This window comes from Schistocerca gregaria, chromosome 1 (assembly GCF_023897955.1).
Source record: "Schistocerca gregaria isolate iqSchGreg1 chromosome 1, iqSchGreg1.2, whole genome shotgun sequence".
In the NCBI taxonomy this organism is placed as follows: domain Eukaryota; kingdom Metazoa; phylum Arthropoda; class Insecta; order Orthoptera; family Acrididae; genus Schistocerca; species Schistocerca gregaria.
In genome coordinates this window covers 520843510-520863641 of record NC_064920.1, presented here as the reverse complement: position 1 = coordinate 520863641, position 20132 = coordinate 520843510, and the positions used below count along the sequence as shown (strand labels likewise).

General features: G+C 35.7%; 1 protein-coding gene across 6 annotated transcripts in view; it reads right to left on the bottom strand.

Moving 5' to 3' along the window:
• LOC126354697 (glutamine--fructose-6-phosphate aminotransferase [isomerizing] 1-like) overlaps positions 1-20132 on the bottom strand; it is a 160837-nt gene that overhangs the window by 30830 nt on the left and 109875 nt on the right. For 4 of the 6 annotated variants that reach the window (XM_050004541.1, XM_050004514.1, XM_050004530.1 and 1 more), the window contains 3 exons: positions 14246-14266; positions 11869-12023; positions 7767-7890 (listed from right to left, as the gene is read on the bottom strand). In XM_050004541.1, coding sequence (XP_049860498.1) covers positions 7767-7890; positions 11869-12023; positions 14246-14266 — 300 coding nt within the window. The remainder of the gene's footprint in view (positions 1-7766; positions 7891-11868; positions 12024-14245; positions 14267-20132) is intronic. The other 2 variants (XM_050004552.1, XM_050004561.1) reach the window with 1 other exon arrangement.

Sequence of the window (20132 nt, the reverse complement as noted above, 5' to 3'; positions counted from 1 at the left end):
ATATGCAGATGATTTCTACCTGCAGCTCCACATCAGTGAAAGTCACCGAGTGTCGATATCAATGAATCATCTGCAAAATACAAGACTGGGTTATGAAACAGTATCATCAGTTCTTCTCCTTGAAAATATGCAGTATGCTTACCTGAATCCTCAGCTTTATTTAGGCAAGCAATGACTAAAAGTGTCTTGATAGTACTGCTTTGGATGACCATTTTACAACAAACTGATGTGGTTATTCCACATACACCAGTCGAAAGCTAATTGCACAGTGTAACTCAATGCCCTCCACTACGTATGCAGCATCACATGAGGCTTTTTTTTTAATGGTTTTCGTGTTTGTTTTTATAATTTATTACTTCTGTAACACTTAAATAGTGGATGGGCAGCATTTGGATCCACATTATCATGAGTACAATGCCTGCTTGATCTTGTACACCACAATGGCGTATCTCTGGTGTCTAGACCAGTCTCAGAGTTCCAGCAGCAGTCTTCTAATGAAAGACTTTCCACTGCTTGGAAATTATGTGCCCGGGATACATCACGCCCAAACAGCCTGTTTGAGCATGAACTTGTTTTTTCTATACCAGTTACAGTAAGATAGAAAATGTAGACTGGCAATGGCAAGAAAGGTGTTTCTAGAGAAGAGAACTCCGTTAGCATTGAGTAAAAAGTGTAAGAAAGTATTTTCTGAAACTATTTGTGAGGAGTGTAACCATGTAGGAAAGTGAAATATGGATGGTGAACTGTTTAGACAAGAAGAGTATAGACACTCTTGAAATGTGGAGCTAAAGAAGAATGCTGAATATTTGGTGGGTTGGTCACATAACTAATGAGGAAGTCCTGAATAGAATAAGAGAGAAAACAAATCTGCAGCACAACCTGACAACAAGAAGGGATTGGTTGGTACATCACATTCTCAGATATCAAGGTATCATCAATTTACTACTGGAGGGAAGTGTGGGGGTTAAAAACCATAGAGACAGTCCAATAGATAAAAACAGTAAGCAGATTCAGGAGGGTGTAGGTTGCAGTAGCTATTTGGAAATGAAGAGGCTTGCACAGGGTAAAGTAGCATGGAGAGCTGCATCAAACAGGTGTTCAGGGGCTGAAGACATCAACATCAATAGCAAATGGTTTCTGTTTCTGTCTGTACACCAAAAATACCAATACACAAACATCTCTACAGTTTTCATTCAAGTTTTCTCTGAACTTGAGTACAATGGAGAGCATGAACAACAATCCCTACAAAGTGTTGGCATTGTGTTTACACTGGATTTATCACTGCTACCCAAACTTTGTAACACATCAAAATTCTAAAAATCAAGGAGATTATAACTAAAATAATATTAACAGTAATAATAATCAAAGGGGATCCCACACACACCCAGAACCATGTAAGTATTTTTCAAGGCATTTAAAATCATGTAACTGTGTTTATTAAAGTATAGGTTTTCCGAAGGAACACAATGACTTCTTAGTGTCAGTCAGGTCCACAACTATGTAACAAGAAATCAATAATTTGTCTTAGAGACAACCATACAAAAAAAGCCATGAATCAATAAGGTGCTCTTTATCAGCGAAAACTTCGCTTAGGGCATTACCAAAAGAAATAAAACATTTTTAAACAATGAATTCTTAATATACCATGTTTTTAAATTGGACTAAAAAGTATAAAATAATATCACTTATCCCCATAGATTCCTAACCCCCATACAGACAGTACTGAAAATCTGTAATAGTGAATTCTTAATAGCTATGAATATACTTATAAGATTTAAAATGAAAACTGTGGAACACATGCAGCACATAATAGTAAGAAGGTGAACTGTTCATGCAACAGTTATGTACTGCATGTGCCCCGCACTTTTCATTTAAAATTTTACAGGTATTTTCACAGCTTTCAAAAACTCACAATCCCAAATTTTCAGGGCTATCAGTATGGGGCTAGGATTATTTTATACTTTTTAGTCTGATTTAAAAAGTGGTATATTGAAATTGATTTTTATTTAAATAATTATTTCTGCCATTCAGTCTTGTGTGTGTGTGTGTGTGTGTGTGTGTGTGTGTGTGTGTAATCTTTCAATCGATGCCAAACATTTTGATGAGATTACGACAAAGATCTGTGACAAATTTAGGGTTTGAAACTTCCTGGCAGATTAAAACCGTGTGCCGGACCGAGACTCAAACTTGGGACCTTTGCCTTTCGCTGGCAGGTGCTCTACCATCTCAGATACCCAAGCATGACTCATGCCCCATCCTCACAGCCTTACTTCTGCTAGTACATCATCTCCTACCTTCCAAACTTCACAGTACCACTCCTGTAAGAAAGAATATTGCAGAGACATGGCTTGCTACAGCCTGGGGGATGATTCCAGAATGAAATTTGCACTCCGTAGTGGAGTGTATGCCGATATGCAACTTCCTGGCAGATTGAAACTGTGTGCTAGCCCGAGACTCCAACTCGGGACCTTTGTCTTTCATGGGCAATTGCTCTACCGTCTGAGCTACCCAAGCACAACTAACGCCCTTTTCTCACAGCTTTACTTCCACCAGTACCCCATCTCCTACCTTCCAAACTTCACAGAAGCTCTCCTGGAAGGTATGAGATGAGTTACTGGTGGAAGTAAAGCTGTGAGGACAGGGCGTGTATCATGCTTGGGTAGCTCATATGGTAGAGCACTTGCCTGTGAAAGGCAAAGGTCCCGAGTTAGAGTCCCAGTCCGGCACACAGTTTTAATCTGCCAGAAAGTTTCATATGCTGCAGAGTGAACTTTTCATTCTGGAAATTTAGAAATTATTTCAGTTTCTCTTCACCTGAGACAGTCAGTGTATTGCTTCCTCCAATGTGTATCTCGCAAAAAGACCATGAAGATAGAAATTAGAGATTCGTACTCTCACAAGGCGTACCAACAATCTTTCTCCCTGCAAACCATTTGCAACAGGAACAGGGTAAGAGGGAAATGGCAGTAGTGCACCAAGTATCGTCTGTCACACACCAGCCAAGATTGATGTAAAATCAGTTGCAAAATTTGTATCAGACAGACAAGAAAGACACCTAACAAAAAATTAAAAACGTAATAAAAAATTAGAAAGGAAATTTAAAAAAATGTTAATCACCAGCAGATTTTATCTAAGAATACATCAGTCCTCGGCATTAATAGAAAAACTACTATTTCCCACATTATAGGGAACTGGAGTTCTTATTTAAAACAAATGCATTTCCACAAATATAAAACAACTTATTGTACTACACTAATTTATATTCTAACTCTAGTTTAAAAGTGTTTCGCGTATTGTTATCTATGGTAAGCCCAATAAAATTGTCTATGATGAGATACAAGAATGCTAATCAGTTCAATTGAATCCAACTGTCACATGACACAAACAGCTAACTGCTAACCATGAAACATGCTAGCATAAAAAAAATGAGATTCACAGTGCTGGCATATCACCAACATGTATCTGAGCACCATGGGAACACCAGGGGAAAAAAAAAAAAAAAAAAAAAAAAAAAAAAAAAATTGCCAACTAAAAATTCAATAAAATCATTAGGCACTTCAGAATCCTTTATGCTGACATGATAGCACATCTGCTGATTTTCATCCTAAGGGTATGGTACATGAAGTAAGAAAAGAGAGAGGACGTGGTAGGAGAGGGGTGGTGGTAAATAGGAGCACAGCAGTCCTCCTCCATAGCGCAGTAGTAACGTTACCGCTTACCATGCAAGGTGGCGCGGGTTCAATTCCCGGCATGGGACTGGGTGTTGTGCGTCCATCATCATTGACACAAAAGTCGCTGAACTGGCGTCAACTAAAAATACTTGCAATACAGCAGCCAAACCCTGAAGGGGATGTCCCGGCCAATAAATGCCATATGATCATTTCATTTCAAGAGCACAGCAAATAGATTAAGAAATAACTTTTGTCCTGCAAGAAGAGGAGCCACCACCATGCGAGTATGCTACCACTTACAGTGATCCATGCACTTACAGTGATCCATGCACTCAGAGTGCATCCTCTTGAGTGATCTGATGCAGAGATGACTCTGGATATATCTCACCCTCATACTCACTTGCGGTCGCGGTGGCCGAGCGGTTCTAGGTGCTCAGTCCGGAACCGCGCGATATCCTTAGGTTAGTTAGGTTTAAGTAGTTCTAAGTTCTAGGGGACTGATGACCACAGGTGTTAAGTCCCATAGTGCTCAGTCATTTGAACCATACTCACTTAAAACTTATTTAATGTTTGGCGTGTGCTGCAATCTATGAAGGAAAGTGGCTTCCACCATAAAATTCAATAACCACCAGTTTCAATCAAGAATGCAATGGGCAAAAAGGGAGTGGCTTTTCCTGCTGTCTCAGCTTAGAGGGTCCTACAGCTGAATCCACATCCTTACTTTCAGTATCAGAATAATAGTTTTATTTACTATTATTATAGTGAGCATGTTATTATAAAATAAAAACGAGTAAATCCTAACAATATTTGCAATTAAGAGTTCAATTAATTTTTTTTTCAATCTTAGATTGAGAGTTAAACAGATGCTTTGTACAAATTGGCAGGTTTTTTATGTATTGGCTTTAGATTAGATTAGTTTTTTGTTCCATAGATCCGTGCTGAGGAGATCCTCATGGTTGGAAATAACAGTACTAATAGTTTGAATATATATAATACATTATTTGTTTCTATTAAAAAATTTGTCAATGGAGTAGGAGGAGTGGCCACTAGTAAGTCTTTCAGGCTCCTTTTAAACTGATCTTTATTTGTAACTAAGTTTTTTATGTTTGCTGGCAAATTATTGAAGATGAGTGTTCATGAGTAGTGGACCCCTTTTTTGAACTGAAGTAAGTGCTTTTAAGTCCTTGTGCAGATCATTTTTGTTCCTAGTATTGTATGTATTAACTGAGCTGTTTGTTGGAAAAAAGAGATATATTATTTAGGACCAATTTCATTAAGCAGTAAATATACTGAGAGGCAGTAGTTAGTATACCCAGTTCTTTGAATAGGTTTCTACAGGATGTCTGTGAATTTACTCCACAAATAATACGTATTACTCGCTTTTGGACTCTGGAAACATTTGTTTGACTTTAAGAGTTACCCCAAAATAATATAGTATATGACGTTATGGAATGAAAGTAGGCAAAGTATGCAAGCTTTTTCCATTTTTATGTCGCCTACGTCTGCTAACATTCGAATTGCAAATACAGATTTGTTAAGGTGTTTCTGCAGTTCTGTGGTATGCTCCTCCCAACTGAATTTATTATCAAGTTGTAATCCCAGAAATTTAAGTCTGTCAACCTCTTCTATCTGCTCTTCTTCATACTTTATGCATATGCTGGGTGGAAACATCTTACAAGTTCTGAATTGCATATAGTGAGACTTTTCGAAGTTTAATGGCAAAAAAAAAACCTAACATCATGATAGTTCCTTGTTTGTACATATATTATTGCTTACTACACGAAAAAGAAAACCTAAGGGGATATTGAGCTATGTTATCTGTCCACACCCAAGACAAAACCACACAATTGATCTGCCATACTCTAGACTGTCTAAGATACATAATAGTTATAAATATGTAGGCCTCGAACTGTTTAATATGCTCCCTAAAATTGTACAAACAGTATCTAAAAGTAAATTTAAGACAACTTCGGGTCAATGGCTCAAAGGTAAAGCATTTTACTCAGTTGATGAATTTAAAGTTTGTAATATGGCATATTTCCTGTTTTAACATAGAGAAAGGTACCTCTGCCTGTAGTAGGACCTAAATTTGTATCAATAGCTTAGGATAATGTCATAGTGTTATCAACATGAATACTCCCTGCTTAATATAAATCTGTATAATGTTTTCATTTTTATTGTAAAATTAATAATATATAAAATTCCAAATGTGTGCTATTGTACTACACTAAATTTCGTATGATTTATATATACATTGTTATGAGACTATAACCATCTTTATACTGTAATTGAACTTATTGACGAAGCTCATTGTATAAGAAAATAGTGAACGGCTAATAAAGATTCTTATTCTTAATGTCAGTGAGTTGGCTTTAAACCATTTATTAATATCCATGGAAATATCATCAGCAGATCTTTCTAGAACTACACTCAACATACTATTTATTGCAATACTTGTGCCATCTGCAAACAAAACAAACTCTGCTTCTGGCAGTGTAACTAATGAGAGATCATTAATGTACACAAGGAAAAGTAATGGCCCTAAGATGGATCCTTGTGGGACACCACATGTAATTTCTTCCCATACTGATGATGACTGATGACTTAATTCACTAGTCCCTGCACTGGCACCCTTTGTTTAATGTTAGCAAGGTATGATTTGAACCATTTTGCAGCACTGCACTGCTTGTGACACCATAGAATTCTAATTGATTTAAAAGGATGTTGTTCACACAATCAAATTCCTTTGACAAATCACAGAAAATATCTGCTGCTTGTAATTTGTTATTTCATGAATTAAGTACATTTTCATTGTAGGTGTAAATAGCCTTCTCGATATCAGAACCCTTCAGAAATCCAAACTGTGTTCTTGATAATGTTATTTGTGGTCAGATGGTTGAGAAGCTGCCTGTACATTACTTTTTCTAAAATTTTTGAGAATGCTGGCAAAAGTGAAATCAGTCTGTAGTTTAATGGTATATCTCTTTATCCCCTTTCTTCAATAGAGGCTTAACATCTGCATATTTTAGCTAGTCAGGAAATGTCCCAGTTATAACTGACTGGTTACACAAGACATGCCTTAATTAACTTCATTGATATTTCATAATAACCACTAGAATGCTTTGTTTTTAAAGATTTTATTATGGATGTTATTTCTTTTGATGAAGTGAGTGACATTCATGTACCTGAAGCTATTTGTAAAGGCTAGTTTCAGATATTCAAGGGCACTATTTGCTGATCCTGACAATCCCATTCTATCAGTAATGGATATGAAGTACTTGTTAAATAGATTTGCCACACTATTTCCATAGGTTACTAATGTGTCATCTACCCTTAATGCTATTTGCTCCTGTTCCTTTCTGGTTCTGCCAGTCTCCTCTTTCACTATATCCCATATTGTTTTTATTTTGTTCCCTGACATTCTCGTAGTGCATTTGTTTAGATGTCTGAATTGATTTTTTTAATATTTAACAGTATTTCTTGTATTTAACTAAATCATCAGCATACAGATACATTTTCCTTTTTGTCTTGCAGGAAATCTTTATTCCTTGTGTAATCCATGGTTTTATTAGAGACTTCTGTTTAATTTGAGTAACTTTTAGAGGAAAACAGTTTTCAAACATGGTACTGACATTGTTCATGAATGTGTTATATTTTTTATTCATGTCATGAGCACTATAGACATCTTTCCAGTTTTACTGTGTGATATTGCTGAAACTGTGAGCTCCATAGACATGCTTAAATCATCAATAAATATTTGTATCAGAAGAGGTATTTTAATGTTGTTCACACTTCATAGAAGTCAACATTTGCTTGCCTAGAAGACTGCTGGACATTTTAAAATTGTAAGTGTCAATGGTATAACCACTGCTGGGAGAAAAAATTCAATACTTGAAATAAGAGTGCCAACTTGGAACATATTTTTACCATTAACAACATGCATGTTAACTTGAGAATGGAGCTTAAACCCCCAAATGTGTAATAAAAAAAAATATAAAAAAAATTGCATTAAAGTCACAGTCATGATATACTCAATTGTTGCTATTATTATTATTATTATTATTATTATTATTATTATTATTATTATTGACATACCCTTCATGATCTGCTGGATTTCCATTTTAAGAGTTATGATTTCTCGAGAATGAGAGTCATCCAGGGACCTGCGCAATCTGTGGATGCTGAGGAGACCATCCTTCACGGCTGCTACATCATCATCCTGCAATTACAGCAAAATTTTCTTTAAGAACATAACCATAATTGGTTTAGTGGAGTAACTACTTGATATGATTGAAACAATAGTGTCCAGAGGCGTATTTTAGCACTCAGATGAAATGAAATCACAGTTTGGTGAACATTAAAATATTCTCTGTGTTCTTTTTCAAGTACCTTGCTTAACATTCTTGCAATATAGCTTTATCTTTCCTCAAACAAATGGAGTATTTTGAAACACTGAAAGGGATACCATATTTACTTGCAAATTATAACCTACAATAATTACATTACTGCTTCTTTTCCATATATATATATACATGTGCAATAATATAGAACCATACCTACAGACTCCTTCACTATTCATTTTGAAATTATAATGTTTCTGTCTGGAAGCCATTTACTTCAGTTTTTATTTGTCTGGTTAGTGGGACACACTGTAAAACTTAAAAGTAATTTTCTTGCATTTATGGAGGAAGTCACCACAGTCATTAATCTTACAGACTGTGACTGTGATAGGAATAAACAATAATTCTAGAGCACTGTGAACCTTTTACCAAGCATAAAAGATAGCTTCCTTAGTTAAAATGTAGATGTAAAAGATTTTATTTAATTTTTTTATAAATCAAGAATACCCTAATGGCATTATAAAAAAATAGTCATGCAAGACACTGGTGCACAGTTCTTCGATCATTTTTCAGACAGCTTATTGAGTGTGGCTATAAAATAATATGACTACAGCTGTAAAACATTTTATTTAAAAACACAAAAGTATTTAGATACTGTCACCTTCAGTATTGTCCCCTCCTCTGTCCCTACAATGCTCCATAGAAACTTTCCATTGACTGAAAGTGCTGGCACTCTTCCTGTTTGAGGTCCTTCATGAAACGTGCCACATTTTCTTTTACTGTTTCAGTGGATTGAAATCTTGTTCCTTTATATGCAGATTTGACCTCAGTGAACAAATAAAAGCCACATGTAGCTAACTCAGGCAAAGAACGTGGATGGTCTAACAATGGGATGCTTTGCTTCTCTAAAAACCTCTTAACAAACAACAGTATGAGCTAGTGCGTTGTCTTGATGCAGAACCCATAACTTTTTGTTTCATAATTTGGGGTTCTCCCCCCGGCATCATATTTACTATGCCTTGCCCAATAGGGCACTTCGTTGTACCCCTGGTGTCTTATGTGCACAAATTTGTCAAATTGCTGGCAGAGTTGTTCTTAACCTTCGGCCAGGCTCTTTGTGATATCAAATATTAATAATGTGTATGTGAAAAGCTCTTCTTCATTTCTTCCAAATATTTTTGGAATGTTTCTCAAGAATCTTTTTGCCAGTTGTCATCAAACTTCTCTCGCACGCGCACGCACACTTCAAGAGCAATCTTTATGCTGAGAAAATCTTTTGCTCTTAGTTCAGTATTTGTTAATTTGATTGTAATTATTTTTATGGTATTCTGTCTTAATGAGGAATGCCAGATCAGCACTTGTGCTATAAAATTTTTATGCACTTCGTAACACTATAAGCAGAAAATGCTACTGAATATATGTAAACAATTATTAAATTTGTACATAAGTAATGATTCAAACAGGGTTGTCACCTGTTGCCCATGCAATTGAATCTATGTGTTGAGCAAGCAAGAAAGAACACCAAGGAGAAATTCTGAAAGGGAATTAAAGTACAGAGAGAAGAAATAAAAACTTTGGGGTCTGCCAGTGGCATTGCATTCTGTCAGATACAGTTAAGGATATGAAAGATCATAGAAGAGAATGTATCATGCCTTGAAAACATATTATGAGATGGACATCACTAATCAAACCAAGATACTGGAATGGTAGTCATTTAAATCGAGTGATGTTGAGAAAATTAAACTAGGAAATGACACTGAAAGTAACTGACATGTTTTATTATAGGCAGCTTAATAATTGACAATAGCCAAAGAAGAGTGGATATAAAAAGCACGGAAAGCATTTCTGGAAAAAGACAAACTTGTTAGCTTTAAATATAAATTTAAATATAAGCATGTCCTTTATGAAGGTATTTCTTTGAACTGTAGCTTTCTATGGAAATGAAAAGTATTCCACAAACAGTACAGTCAGGAAGAGAATGGGAGCTTCTGAAATGTCAAGCTACAGAAGCATGCTAAAGATTAGATGGATAGATCAGATAGGGAGTCTGTGACCCAAGTTTATTAAAAGAAGAAAAATCCATTTATAGGACACCTCCCAAGGCCTCGAGGAATATTCTATTTAGTAATGGAGGGAACTAGGGTGGCGTGGGGGAGGGAGGTATGAAGTGTAGAGGAAGACCTTTGAATACAGTAGACAGCTTCTTGGAACACATTCCATCCATACACAGTGCTGTAGAAATGAAAAACCAGATGGCTGACAGAATTGTGGCTCACTGTAAATAAATTGAGCAGATGACTGTTAGAAGGAAGGGAAATTGTATGTGGCATGAATGGGAAATGATTTCCATGATCCAACCTTGCATATAACAGGGTCACTCTACAACAAATACACTACATTCTTTCAAAAATCCAACTTGGTTCTATACCTTTGCCTGACCACGGAGATCACAAAGCTTGATGTAACAACACTAAAACACCCATCCTATTGCCTTGACCTGGCACCATGTGATTACCAATTCTTCAGAAAACTGAAAGAATCCTTTTGTGGAACAAGATCTGAAGATGATGGCTCCCTTGTGAAGGCTACTAAACAGAGGCTCAGATGTGCTGGTCCTGACTTCTGTCATACAAGTATACAGACTTCAGTTTCACAGTGGCATTAGACAGTTAAAAGGGGACATTTTGTCTTTAAAGAAGGTATCAACATACAGAAAATATCAGAGGTATAGAAAATCAGTTGGATGTTTAAAAAACATTGTGCATTTCTTTTGGAGTGACCCTTGTGTGTAGACATCTGTGTCAAACTATGTAACTGCCCTTGAAGCTGAATCTCCTGATGATTAAGAGATTGCCATCTCCTGCACCACATGGTTTGTAACCACAAAAATTTAAACATGAAAATCAAATGATGGAAACTCCAGGATGGAATAACAACAATATTATGAAAAGGATAGAGTGCTGCTTACCATGCAGAGGAGATGTGGAGTCACTGACAGGGACAAAAAGAGACTGCTATACATTTAAGATTCTTCTCGAGTAGAATACACACGCACACAACCACTGTCTCTGGCCACCGAGTGCGGCCTTAGTGGCCGAAGACAGTGGTCATGTGGGGGAGTTCTCTACTTGACAAGAAGCCTTTTTGGCTGAAAGCTTAAGTGTATAGCAGTAGTTTTATTGTGCCTTTCTTATGACTTAACATCTCCTGTACCTGGTGAGTAACAGTCTATCCTTTTTCATAATATAAACAATGAAATCAGTTTGACAGCTGGGAACCTATGGAGGATTATTTTCAGCAAGATGTCATACAATCCTGTCTTGCCAAAAAGCGGTGTTTGATTTCAGTATCAGTTGTGAAATGTTGCCTGCACAGGCGTACCGAGGTACGTAAGTTTATTTTTTCATCTTTAGTGTCTATTTTAGTGTAAGTAATTCATAACTGCTACAACATGCGCACCTCGCCCCCTAAACAAAAGGAATTTTAAGGAGATATGCATTGCTGGACAACTCGACATTCACACTCCATATTTGTATAATTTAATGTGACATCCTGCAGTATATATCTTTTATCATGTATGCTAATCCCCTCCAATTTTTCGCTCTTCCTGGCATATACCTCTGCCAATATGTTATATCTATGAAAGTTTCATAGAGGTTTGTCCTCATCAGCCTAGTATTTCCTGTTCCTGGATGTACTGTTTCTTAAAATGGAGAGAGGGAAATATGTGCTAAATCGAATAAACCATGCTATTAAAAAGCAGCATTGTGTCCAAGACTAACATATGAATTGCTGATGGCTTCACTGTACTTGATGTGCAAGGATTTTTAATATGTTGGCTAATGTTATGTACGTACCTCAAGGAAAATTACACGATTTGTGTGCTCAATAACAGCACTAGCATCAGAAGCGAAGAAGTATTCAACTTCTTTGTCTTCAAGAGGCTGGAATTCAGCAGTAGATTCAGATCTTGCTATTATAGGCAAGTCACCTCGTCCATGAGGGCGATGGTCTGCAAAAGCAAAATTGTTGATTATCTTTTATCATATACATAATTCAGAGGAAAAACGATTAAGTAATAGTGGTAGTAACTGTCAAGTGGTGGAAATACTTATAATTTTTATATAAAAATTAAATGTATGTATAATATATGAGTGAGTAGTTATCTGTGTTCACATTTCCTCTTGCTACTTCTTAAAAACACAGCAGTGTCCCTGCGGTAATGAAATCTTTACAAGGCGTCAAATCCATGCTCATAGAATGCGAGCTCAAGTCTCTATGCTGTACAGTTAAATTTAACAACAGCCGTCAGTACCATGTGATTCTCCCTCCATAATCAGTTGTATTTTTTCAAATTTGTAAAATTATATACTACCTATCTTAACAATAACCATTTTGTGAAGATCATGATTTTAGTTTTCTGTTTCTCCTCACTTTAGCCTTATTCTAGTTGAAGTTGAACTTTATCAAACAATTACTTTTAACGCTGCTGAAATTTGGGAAAAATGCATTTTAACGTAACATTTACGAAACATAAGAGGCGTCATCAACAAGTAACTGGACTATGCTCATAAATTCTAATAAACTACAGATTTTGAAAGTAATAGCCTTTTTATCTCTACAAAAAATGGCTTGTTGAAATGAAGTTGTTGGGGCCACTTCTTGATGTACACCCTTTTTGTGTGATGATTCTCCAGCACAAATTTTCGAAACTTTGCCCGTGTGACAAATTGTGCCAATCCGTCACAAGTAAAAACTTTGAAAATGTACTAGCAAAAGTCAGGAAAAGAGAAAGCCAAGTAACTGTCATCTGAAGAATGCTAAAAGACAAAATATTAACAGTTTCAAACTCAGAAGAGTACTGTTCTGTTCCAGTTAATACTGCATTTGTAAGTATGTTAGACTGATGTAAGAGAACATAGTTTTACTGCAACAGTAAGTCTTAAGTTTCAGAAAGAGATGGTTGTCTCAGAAAGTAGCTAGTGCAAATAAGAGTTTCCACAATATTGCCCTTAATACAAAATTTATACATAGATTATGTACCATAATTCCACAGTCCAAATACTTTTTGACAACACCTCGCACAACTGTTTGAATGACATTTGTTAAACTCTCAATATGTCTTCATGTCTGATTATTTGCCATTATCCAGTCATCAGTTTGAACAAGTGTAAAGCTGCTTTCAACATCCAGGAGTATAAAACTGTATTATTAGTTCCAACAATATAAAGACAATCTTCCACAATTTTACAATACTGCATGTTCTTAATATTAACTATATACTACACATATGGAAAGCTATAAGGTGTAAATCAGTCTGATGTATTTTCTGTGAATTTTATCACAACTCATCTGACAATACTTGGTAAATATCCTGGATGACAATAACTTCTACAGTAAATGGGCTTTTAATTGTTCTTTTAAGCCCTAATTTGATAAAATGTTTAGTAAATGCCGGCATTACTTTTCATTATACAGGCAGTTATCGAAGTGTGGATTCCTTACAGTATGCTGAAGTTAACATTTTTATACAGAGATTATAGTAAAAGTGGTCACGAAGAAAGCCAAAGCAGCATTTGGGTATTACAGCAGATGGAGATGTAACTGGAATTACATGTAGTGTGATACTGCTGCAAAACATATTGTGATATTTTGGTTAGTGAGGTTTGTATCTGCGAACATAGAAGATCAACATTGCTCTTTAATTATGACAAAAAGTTTCAGAACTATGACTAAGGAGCTTACTTTAAATGATATAATGAAAATATTTCTGTATATCAGAACATAAGCAAGAAAATTTGTAAAATGTTTCTTACGGTGTTTGAAAGATGACAGATAAGAAGACTTTTTTATAACTTTTTGAAAGTATAGAAAGCCACAATAATGAGTGCAATACAAAGTGTTTATCTAGAAAAGATATGAGAGAGTAGATTACTGGTTTACCATAATGCCACACTAGCACAATACAAAAGCTAACAGTAATACATGCACACATAATGTTAATTGGTCATGCAGGATCTCTGTGTCTAAATATTACTTACAGTTCAAGAGCTCTGACAATTTCTCTTGTAGTCAAAAATGTACCTCAAGATAGTATACACCACTCATAATTAAAATATTCACTTTATCTATGAAAATATGTTTTACTTCTGTGGTCTAAGCAAAACAGTTATTAAGTAGAAAGAAGATTGAAAAGACAGAGAAATAAGAAAAATATAAAATAAAATTTTGTACCTTGGTTTTGTGACTCTGGGTCTAATTGAGGAGCAGGCACAGAGTTTTAAAAATGAAAAAAAGAATAGGTGAAAATTAGTTAAAACACACTTCAAAATCATGCTAAAATATTTTTTAAAAATCAATTAACATGCAGTTTCTGAACTATCTACATTTAAAAAAGCTATCTTTGCTAGCTAGAGACAAACACAAAAGCATTTGAACTGTCATATATATATCATAAAAATGAGCAAACAGTAAGCTATGAAGGTAAAACACATGTGACACACACTTATTGGAGTAGGTATTTTCCAAATAAAATTAAACTGGGTTTTCCAAGTGATACATCAAACTATTTCTTTCTTTATGTAATACAGGTAGGTGCTGGAAGATATTAGGTATGCTGACAGGGGAGTCACAACATGAAGACACAACATACACACAAACATTTAAAAATATTGCAAGCTACAGAAATGTTCATTATTCCCACACCATGTCAGTTTTGTGTATTTTCTCTGACCCCCCCCTCCCCCCCCCCCAAATCTCATATGTTATAAAAAGGGATACACTCTGTTGGAACAAAACATAGTTTATCACAACTTCCAAATGGAAGTGCCTCAAACATGCATAAAACTTCTGACGTTGTATAATTGAGAAATGTAGCTCGTGCTATAGAATTTTATTAAATTACTTGATGAATGAGTATGGAGCGACTGGCCAACACATTAAACAGAAAAGGCACTTTATTTTCAGTATACTTTTATGAGTTTTTGGACCTTATCGAAACAAGACCTTTGACACTAGACAGAAAAATGAAAACTCACAGCATAACTGTGAAAGCAGACAAATAATGATTGCAGCACATGGCATTGAGGAAATCTATATCGATAGAAAAAACAGAACACTCAATCTTCTTGAAGAGAAATTTGTCATGTCATTAGAACTTAAGTGTTCTCAAGACAGCCATGGATGTTTATTACAATACAAGGAAAAAGGCAGAGGATTTCTTGTTGGTACAGGATTGCTACAGCCAGAAAGTACTGGAATATTTGCCACACTTCTTATCCCCACCCCTCATTTTCCACCCCATAGATGAAATACTATTGTGCAGAACCTAGTTTCCACAATGAAACTTGGGATTCTTTTGCTGAACTATTAATCTACATACATTCTTTTAACTGCACATATCATGCCAACTTACATTTTCATGGTTTTACTTTTTACACCTTCACCTCACAAAAGAGACAAAGTAAAAAAAGATATTTTAATATAACATTCTTAACGAAAGTCCCAGCTGTCATAATGGTAATTCCATTCATAGTCTTGATCTTTGTCAAAACTGTTTTCAAAATGAAAAGGTCTACTCTACTCAAGTAGGCTTCTGTAACTATCTCTCTATCTTCAGAGTGCTACAAACTACCTTTTCAACTTTTGGAGTTACTTAACATTATCTTTAATTGTTACAAAATTTCTAACCAAGACATCAAACTACATATTCTGTTTTCCTCTTCTCTCAGTTTCAGCCACACACTTGCTTTCCCGAAAGCAGCCAAGGGATTTATGTTACAATGCACTGTACTGACAGGATAACAAATCTTTGTTGTTGAAAAAAAAAATGGTACTTTGTAAATACTGTGATGAGCAAAAAACAAAACTTAGCTGTTCATGATCTACGTGAATGGCTGTAACTGGGAGGAGAGGTTGTTATAAACACAGACAGTTATTTTCAATAATGGTTAAATACATCCTAAACCACTGTACAGTGTTATAAAGAGATTTGAACGAACCATCAAAGCAAATGTTCTTATATGGACCTTGCCATTCCTGTGATTTAATTCACAAACAATTCCTCAAACAATTCACTAACAATTCCTCTTCCTTCCTTTCTTTCTTTCTTTCTTTGGATGTTTTCCAGTCTACTAGGGTGGACTGCGATATGACAGGTGACATTCTGTCCCAAGGTTCAAAGCTCTTACATTTAATTAAAAGCTTGTCACAGTAAATATTGGAGCACTGAATGTGTGTGTATAATTTGTTGGTGAGTAATTGCATACTTCGATGGCCAGATAACTTGCATTAGACAGTATATTCTAGTAGGTAGTACATTAAGATACTAGGCATGCCAGCAAGTAATATGTACATTGTGGAACACTGACAGACCCAGAGAAGTAGTAAGGAGGGTATATTTCATTGTGAATTAATTTCTGAATACAAAATAGCTATTGTGTAACCACCTGAAAACATTATCGAGCTATGTGCAACGAAGCTGTCTTCCATTTTCACAGATTTGTTAAAAAAACAAAACTGTAGTGGAGTATAAAAATGTCAAAGAACTCCAGCTGCTCTACACTGCACAGTAGTGTATGCTGTGAAATGGGTAACATTAGTGTGCCAGCACTTATTTTAAGATGATGTTTCTACTACTGTTCATTTAGAGCATTTTATGGAGATGGTAAACATCTTTCAAATACTCACTGAATTTGCTGCTGTTCTGTTAAACAATAAAGTTTCAGCAGGAAAATGTATCTTAGTTCAAATGTCAGTGCCAATTGTTTTGCAATTGCATCATTACAGCGTCAAGACTTTTTTCTTTATTTGTGGGCATGCAACATTGGGAAAAATCCTCTTACATTAAACATGAGAAAGAACAGTAATAATTATTTATTCTTTGACCTTTTTGCAAAATATAAACAGAACTTTTTTGTCTTTCAAGTACTGACAAGATTTTGTTGGTTTTGTAATATTGTAAACACAAGAGTAGAACCCAATGGTCATTTATTTTCTTTATTTAACAGTTCTGGACATGAGTTACATTTTGTAAAACTAGTCATTTGTGCATAAAAACAGCATTTGACAGACAAAAGTAATGTTATTTGTATAAACAAGGATGACGCAAAATCTTATAACAAATATGTCCAGTTTTGATTCTGAAAAATGATATGGGTAAAACAGCCATTCAGTGCCCAAACTGAACAAGATCAGTTGGAAAAGTGGAAAAGATGGGAATCATTTCTATGACTAACTTCCACAGTGTATAGCTCAAAGATACTTCACTTGCATGTTGTTATTTTGTACTCCAGAATTCATTCAGTGTTATACCATCATGACTGCACTTAGGTCAAGTGAGTTCTGGAATGTAACACAATACTGTTTACTTTATTTGCTTCTGTATGGTTCGATCAAATCAAAATAAAACATTTAAACTACAGGAGGTATGTGTGTGGTAGAGAGAGAGAGAGAGAGAGAGAGAGAGAGAGAGAGAGAGAGAGAGAGAGAGAATGAAGGATAAGAAACCACTGAGTAAAAAAACAATAGAAGGATCGTGTTCTCTCATTAGATTACTGTGACTGTTTAATACTACTGAATCATAATGTCAAAGATTTATGAAAGAAATAGCAGAGGAGGATAACAATTACAGTATTAAGTAGCATATTGTTGGCTATTGGCTGAAGAAGAGAAATGCCCCGTGAAGTAATCCCTGCCAGAATCCAGCATTTTTCCTTCAGACTACAGTAGCTGATGGACAATTATCTCATTTAAACAAAGGAGGAGAGATTTAACATATGGTATGATTTTTAGCCCCAACTAGAAATTAAAGGAAGACTTATGCCTGTAAGGAATATGAATGTGCATTTCAAATCAATACAGTATCACTTAGTGTTGTTTCTCTCTGCACAGTTTCATTATCTGTATTTGCATTATTTTTTAACATTAATTTTACCAGCACAGGTTCATGTTGAACACATTATTAAACTGTGTTTCTCATGATGTGTAGTACTTAGTGTGTAAAGTTTCAGACATTATTTTATACATACAACATTATACATAACATTATGATATTTAATATTCACATTGTTCAAATAATCACTCATCACTGTTCATTAATTCCTTGATTGAAAAGTAATGTTTTTCAACTAGGGGAACATGCAGTTTTTGCTTCAGTGAACCTATCTCCATGCTCAGTACATCTCTGCCCATTGTAGACTTTCCTTTACATATACTAGGGCATCTTGTGGTAGATATTTAGGTGAAGTAAGTTGATACCGCCCTTAGCTTTATCCCTATTTGATGTGAAGTTACTTTTCTTCTATTTTCCTTGGTTGTTGCCTGTCTGGAATTTGGCTTTAACCCAAAAAACCTGTCTGCCTGGTCCCAATAACCACAGGGATCACCCTTTACAGTATCTGCTAATAGAGAAGCTAACTTACCTTTCCCCTTCCTATTATGGTGCAGGCCATCTGTAGTGTATCCCCACCTACCAATAGCATCAACTGGAACAACACTCGTGTGAGACTTTGCTGGTGTCTGGAGCATCCTGTTCAGCTCACTGTTAACACGCCTTACAGCAGTTTTTACCCAGGGCTGATAATGGTGCTGAAAGACCTCCACAAACCCCACATTCGTGTGTCCAGTTTCTGCCCCTATTTTATCCAGGTCACTCCTAATACTATATCTTGGATTCGTAGCCAGGCTGTTTCCTGCACCCCCAACTATAATTACGTGATCTTCCTTCGCAAAGTCCTTGCATAGCTGACCTAAGTTTTCTGTCACCTGGTTAAGGCTAGCACTTGGTTTCACAAAACTTGTGATCTCTTACTCTGTCCTTATTTCTCCTGAAGCTGTTGGCTCACACCCCTCCCATGACTGCTACCTATAAGCAGAATTTTTCCTTTTCCTATTCTGGTTTGATCCTGACCTGTGTTTTTTCTTTAAGCTAGTATTCTGCTTCAACCTACATTCAATTACATCTGAATGAGGCCCTTCCTCCACTACTTCAGACAGCAAGCCATACTGATTTGCTAACTGAATTTCAGAAGTTTTATAAATTGTTTCCCTTTATCGCCCTTTGCTTGCTACCTTTTCCCAGTGCCCAGAGTCTATTTCCTCCCTTAGTTTACATAATTCCAAATTCACAATTTCTAATTCAGCCTCCTGTTCCAAGATTTTTCTGTCCTTTCTACATAACCTACACTGGTATGGAAGAGAATCATTTTCTACCCTCATTTCCTCTAACCACAACCTACTGTCTATATACAGAAGACCCCCTCTTTCAAATTTCTATGGCAACCACCACACTTGTCACACATGGTTTGATAGTAAAACGTATCACAAAAGCAGAAAATAACTTCAACAACACAATAGTTTCGTAACCTGTACTAATACGTAACTAAACACTAATGTAAACAAACTTATAAACTTGCTCCAGAAACTTAATTAACCACACAAATTAATTTAACTTTGAAGTGCTAAGTCTAGTCAAAAACCACTATCTACGCTCGTACGAAATTTATGCCTAAGTATGTAAACAAACTCGTGACTGCCAGCTTTTACGAAATACTTCCTTTTCGATGTAACTACGTTGAGAAAAGCGAAACCTTCAATAGATAGATTAGATAAGAAGTAAATGCACTAGTGTAAAATGTAATATTAACTAAATTAGCTCTCATTTCAATATTAATCACTTAACTTAGTGAGAGCTTCGTACATGGCTGATGTGTTGGAAGCATGAAGTGTTCTTTGCATATTGTTTGTGTGTATGTTTGAAGCCATTTTCTTCTGTTACTTCAGATTAGTGTGTACAAAGATGATCATCTCATGTATGTACAATGCAGGGATAGGCAATATTTTTTTAGGTTCTTGTAAAGTGGGCAACAGGATGTTCTTCGGAGACAGCACACACTTTTCTAATGATTCTTTTCTGAAGTAGCAGAATTTGTGATATGTGACTGAGTTCCCCTCCAATTATTAATCCATATCTAATTATGGAGTCAGAGCAATTGTGGTACCCCACATTCTTGCTGTTTATGTCTGTTACACCAGATAGCATGTCCATTGCAAAAGCAAGCTGTTTAATTTCATAATCTATATATGCTCGCCAGCTTAGACTTCTGTTCAAACGTAGTCCCAA